This window comes from Silene latifolia, chromosome 10 (assembly GCF_048544455.1).
Source record: "Silene latifolia isolate original U9 population chromosome 10, ASM4854445v1, whole genome shotgun sequence".
NCBI classification, from domain to species: domain Eukaryota; kingdom Viridiplantae; phylum Streptophyta; class Magnoliopsida; order Caryophyllales; family Caryophyllaceae; genus Silene; species Silene latifolia.
In genome coordinates this window covers 158,392,572-158,398,571 of record NC_133535.1, presented here as the reverse complement: position 1 = coordinate 158,398,571, position 6,000 = coordinate 158,392,572, and the positions used below count along the sequence as shown (strand labels likewise).

Sequence of the window (6,000 nt, the reverse complement as noted above, 5' to 3'; positions counted from 1 at the left end):
TGTCATCACCAACGTGCTCTTTCCCTTCCCGCCGCTGCCCCCGTGTTTTACCATTCATCTGACCCTGCATAAGAAACAAACAACAAACTAGAACAAACCGAATAACCAGACACACGATGAAAATCGTGAGAGGAAACCTCGAGTAGAAGGAGAAACTAAGAGCAATAGACCGAAACCCTAGGAGTTTTTGAAGTTTTTTTGATGGCGGCAAAACCCTAGACACTAGTTCCTTATATCCCAAAATATTATTTATATATATTCCGTATATTTTTAGCTAATAGACCTTACAGGCTTACACAAATAACACAATAATCTGTACTAGAAAAATGAAGCGTAACATGGCCTTGCTTCTTCGGCCCAGCTCTCTGTTTTATTTCTTTTTGGTCCGACCAAATTCTGTCCATGCTTAATTCACATTTTAGCCCAATTATATTCAATTTTTATCACCTGTTTAGCTCGTCAGCAATACTCCATCCTATTCAATAAATTCTTTACATATTCTTTTAATTTTTCTCACCGGTTTAGCTCGTCGGCATATTGAATAAAGAAAGAATTGAGTGAATAGGACTATAGGAGGGAGTATGTTGGTATAAACTAAGTATAATTCTATAAAGGATAATTTCCAACAAAATATTGTGTATAAAGTTGTAGTTATATTGCGAAGGAAAGATTATTAAGAAACGTACCAACTGTATGTCAGAGAGTTACATAACAATGTTGAAAAGGCAGTATAAAAGAGAAGGTTGACGAAACGTTTTGAGATAGATATACAAAATGAGTACACAAAATTGTGTACGTTTTGAATTAAAACTTCTCCTTAACAGGTAGATATAATGTATTCTTGCGGCGAATTTTCTAGAGATTAATACCTTGTAATATATATTTCATATTCCGTAATAATTTGTGAAAAACGAGGAAATATATATATTTAAAATGTGAAAATAAATTCACATACATGATAAAAACAGTACAATACTACATGTAAATAACAACATTACCCTGGTTACAACGCCATTATTCCTTAGATATTACAGTCTAAATAGAGTGTCGTATCGACTTATTTCTATATAAGTGCATATATATATTAGAGAAGGACAGTGTCCCAAAAGAGCTCATCTTACAAATTATAGTTTTGCAAGACCGTCTTAAAGGAGACTATTTAACCCGTCTTAGACAAATGCGAGAGCGGCATGACCATCATTCAAATTTAAACCGGATCCTCCTTTATACAGTAGCAGACCAAGTTTCATTTCAACCGGAGTAAACCCAGCAACGTTTGGTTTGCAATCAAGATCTTTGTTATGATATTGCTCTGAAATTTTACTCCAATTATTTTCCAAACGTGTGATAAGATCACCGGCCTTAAAACTGCTATACATTCCACGAGCTATCACCTGATCCTCGATATATTTGAATCGCGCTGCCTCGGCAACCATTTGTATTGCGATTAGAGCAAACTTGGCTACAACTTTACCAACATTCTTTTTTGGATCATTAAAATCCAGCCCATAAACCTGTGTAAAGGCTGTTTCAAGACTAGGAACCCCTGGACTTACATCTACCCTAGCAACAGCGGCCTTATTTGCTAGATCACCGTAACTGCTCTCAACGGGAAGCTTCGGTCCTAGAGTCACGTCTTTGTTTCCAAAGATGGTCTTTTCTTTACCCTTCAAGGCGCTGTACTCGTCCGAAAAAAAATTGGCCCGTAATTTATTGGTTTTCAAATCCGTGTCCTGATAACCTACAAGATAAGCATCTGAAGCTCTTAAGGCTAATGTAATTGTGTTCCCATTGGAAACCAAGTCTACCAAAACATATGATGAGGGTCTGCCTTTGGGGGGATCGGTGGTCACTGGTATTTTACACACCGGTGTTCCGGTGCCGAGTGCTCCCCTTAAAACATTCAAAAACGACGAGTATTCTTCAGAATCATAATCATCGACGGTCCAGGTCGGCCACGCAGAAGCTGCTGCCACAATCACCGCCATCATCAACCACCATGCCGATATACTAGACATCTTCATCTTTAATTTCCCCTTGTATCCGGCCTGTTTGAAATTATTGCTTTCACTCGTCACTTTTTCAAAAGGGAGACGTAAATAAACTTCGACTTAAAACAAAATCAATATATAAAATATTAGACCTGGCAAAACGGGTCAACGGGCCGGGTTTCTCATTGAATTCGGGTTAGCTCGGGTCGAGGCGGGTCATTTCGGGTTTGTTGTCGGGTCAATGAATAATAGAGAAATTGATATTTCAAGTCTTTTCAGTTCAATTAGAGTTATATTTTGTCGGGTCATTTTCGGTTTGGTGGTTTCGGATCGGGTCATTTTCGAGTCGGACAGTTCGGGTCAAGAAAGCTCGGGTCATGTTCGGGTCGGGTCAAATCCATTCGGGTTTTCGGGTCACTTCGAGTCTCGGGACAGCTTTTTCAGGTCGGGTCAATCGGGTCGGGTTGCTTTTGTCAAGTCTATATATAACTAATACGGTTAAAAATGGAAATAGATAAATATTAATGGTATGAGTGGTTAGAATACACTCTTGTATAAATCACTCATAGTTCATTTATTGAGAAGTCAAAGCTAGGTCATGAATATATCAGCATCCTCCTTACTAGTAAGAGAATAAAATCTTTTACACATGAAAACAATATTACATTTATATTTTACCTCTTTTGTAAAAAATAATCATTATTACATTATTATCCCCAATTTATCATGCAATCATTTACATAAATGTTGTCCTTCATTATTTACACTCTAAAATTACGCAACTATGCTTCTTATGCAATTTTTACCATAATTATTATTCATCACCTACACTCTAAAATTACGCAAATCTGGTTCTTATACTATACTTTATCAGGTTAGACTCTAAATATGTTTTTCTGAAGGACGTAACAAATTTTTATGTATTTTTTTATTAAAAATAAAAAAATAAAAATATTAATTTAATTATTTGTAAATTGTCTTTTTAAATGCGTAGTATACTATTTTAATTTTACCTGTTTTCATTATAAGGTTAATAGGCGTTTTAATTAAATCTTACATCACTTAATTGTATTTTAATGTCATATCAAGTAATGATATACTAACATTATAGTATTATTTTTAACAGTAAAGTAAAAATAGTCTAGGACAAAAATAACTTAATCTAAAGTGTCTTCTGATGAGAGTAAATTTTAGTTTTCTATCTCTTACTAAGATTATACTCCCTCCGTCTCGGTCAATTGTTGTCCTTTTATTTTGGCACAAAGACCAAGGAAATAGGAAAGGAGCAATAACTAAATGACAAGTGGAACAAATTGAATGAGAATGATCAAATTACTCATCAAGTTCATTCTTAAAATAGAAAGGATAACAAATGACTGAGACACCCCAAAATGAAAAAGGACAACAAATGACCGGAACAGAGGGAGTATTTAGTACGGAAGACATCATAACATTAAACTGCAAGTATAGTTAATTTATGCAATTAAATTGATAAGAAAGTCTCTTTATAAAACAAATCTAAAACATATTGTGGCTGTAGCATGAGAACTATACTAGTTATTCACTATACGTTTACATGATTATGTAAAAACCATTTTACATGACATTTATAATAATGACTCAGAGCAAAAGTCATTACTTGAACTCGAATTATATAATTTCAGGCTTGGTCTGAAGTCTGAACCCAAGAAAAATAATATTTGGAGTTTTGTTCCTTACGAGTAACTTTAAAATTACTTGCAAAATACGAGTATAATTTATTGCGTTGTTCAAATTTTATTCATCTTGGGAATTTCTCATGTCGAGCGTATTAAATTTGTACATTTTCTTTTAGTTATTAATTCGTGATAGACCCATCATTCCACCAACACGGAAAATAATCTCACTACATACGTTCATATCTTAACTTCGTATTTTTGAAGTGGTTCAACCCGACAATGTTAATGTATACGCTAACAGACAATGTACAAGTCATTTGAGTTTGAGCACGGGACACATGTCGATCTTGTCAACTATGGAGTATTTCCCAATTATTTATTTATTTTTATTTTTGACATAAATATTGAGGAGAAACTAATAACTACGATAAATAAATAACAAATGCACAAAAATGCAAATAACGATCATGTTATTCACTAAAAATATCATGAAAATAGAGTAAAAGGTAAATAAGGACAGAGTAATTGATATACTAAAAAATGCAATACGTAAATATATAGATGACCGAGATAGTATAGAATAATTTTTTTTTTTTTTGACAGCCTGGTATAGAATTGTTGTACACAAACACAAACCTTTTCTTTGCTGAAACCAGAATTACAAGCTGATTAAAGATCGACGGCCCTTTTTTTTTTAACGTGATTGATAGTTCTTTATTGTTATGATTTAGTGAAGAGAAAGTGCGTTATTTCAATGTCTTATATAGCACTGGTTGGCTACGTCTTTGCATGTCTTACGTGTCACGTGTCATTTTTGCGTTGGGTGCTTTCGGATTTATATCATATTATCGGGTTAGTTCAGGTTGAAATAATTCGGGTTGGTATCGGTTTGGTTCATTTTGAACTTTACGGATGCGTCACATCATGACGTGGATTTTATCCTGAGATAGGCCAGTTCACCCCGGGTTATTTTTTGTGAGTCATGGGTCGGGTCACTAGATCTGTTTTAGGTATATTGGTCGCGTCATTTACGGATCAAGGGGGGCAGATTATTTCAAGTCGAGTCATTTCGGGACAATGATTAAGAAAAAAAAAGATGTCTTTGATTATTACTTATTTATACTTAGTTTTGGTAATTGAATTTTTAGTTTAACCTAAATAATATGAAGTGTGATTTCAAATTATCATTCAAGTCCTTATTGGAGTTATTGGTTAATTACAATTTTATCTTGTCGGGTCATTTTCAAATTAGATGGTTTTAGATCGGATCGTCCTGGCTCACATAAGTCACGGGTCAACAAAGATCGTGTCATTTTGCTTGGCCAAGGTAAGACAACCATCCTACAAAACTTACGGAGTACAATGATTACTCTGTAAAAAAATAAAGTACACTGGTTTAGATTATAATAATTATATATAAGAAAAAAGACAAGGAAAAAATAACCATTTTCACATTATCACACGATATAGACTATGGTATACGCCTAGAGATAAGAGTGGCACGCGGGCAGTTGGACTTACACGCTTCAGCACGGCCGACGACCTATTTTAGCATGACACGAAATTGACAAGGCCAATATATCGTGGCAGTAGTTCGTAGTTGGGTCATTTTCACAATTAATTCTGACAATAAAAACACTAATAAAACAACGTAGTACTAGTTGGAGTAATGTCATTGTTGTCAAAAAAAAAAAAAAAAAAAAAAATGTTGGAGTAATGCACTGTGATAATTTTGTCACCATTTTCATTAATTTGTCTTCTAAACATTCTTTACCTGTAATCTACAAGCTTTTGCCATTTTGGTAGAGTTTGGTATAGGGGTGGCAATCGGGTCGGGTCATATAGGGTTTGGATCAGTCACCCCTTTCAGATCGGATCGGCTCGGGTCGGCTTCGAGTCATTATCGGGACGGGTCAAATAATGTGTTGAGTCGGGTCGGGTTATTTCGGATCAAATGGTGTATAGGATCGGGTCGGGTTTGGGTCGGGTCATTATCGGGTCCGGTTACTTTATCACATTACTTCAATTTTTGACCATTAAATTTAGTTTTTAAGCATTATTTGATTTAATTACTTCATTATTAATTCTGATGGGGCATATTCTGCACCGCTGACCAAGTCAACATGATTGAGCAAGGTCAAAGATATCCACAGCAAGTCAACGACTTGGACAATCTAGCCGATGCAGCCCATCGGCCCGTCAGCCTGGGTCTCGGCATGGTAACCTGCCAGCCGGGACACATATCCGCGTACTCATATCCAAGACCCCTCGGCGGCGAGTCAACAGGATCCGCCGGCCATCCATAGGCCCCTCGGCCGAGGGGTAGATCAGTCTTTCCACCTGCTAGCCAC

At 35.7% G+C, this 6,000-nt stretch overlaps 1 protein-coding gene across 1 annotated transcript; it reads right to left on the bottom strand.

Moving 5' to 3' along the window:
• Positions 1-900: 900 nt before the first annotated feature.
• Positions 901-4,385, bottom strand: LOC141606614 (ribosome-inactivating protein lychnin-like). Its single transcript, XM_074425812.1, has 2 exons — positions 4,286-4,385; positions 901-2,048 (listed from the first exon to the last, which is right to left on the bottom strand). The coding sequence occupies exon 2, from the start codon at positions 2,022-2,024 to the stop codon at positions 1,170-1,172; it is 855 nt and encodes a 284-aa protein (XP_074281913.1). The 5' UTR covers positions 2,025-2,048; positions 4,286-4,385; the 3' UTR covers positions 901-1,169.
• Between the last annotated feature and the right edge of the window lie 1,615 nt (positions 4,386-6,000).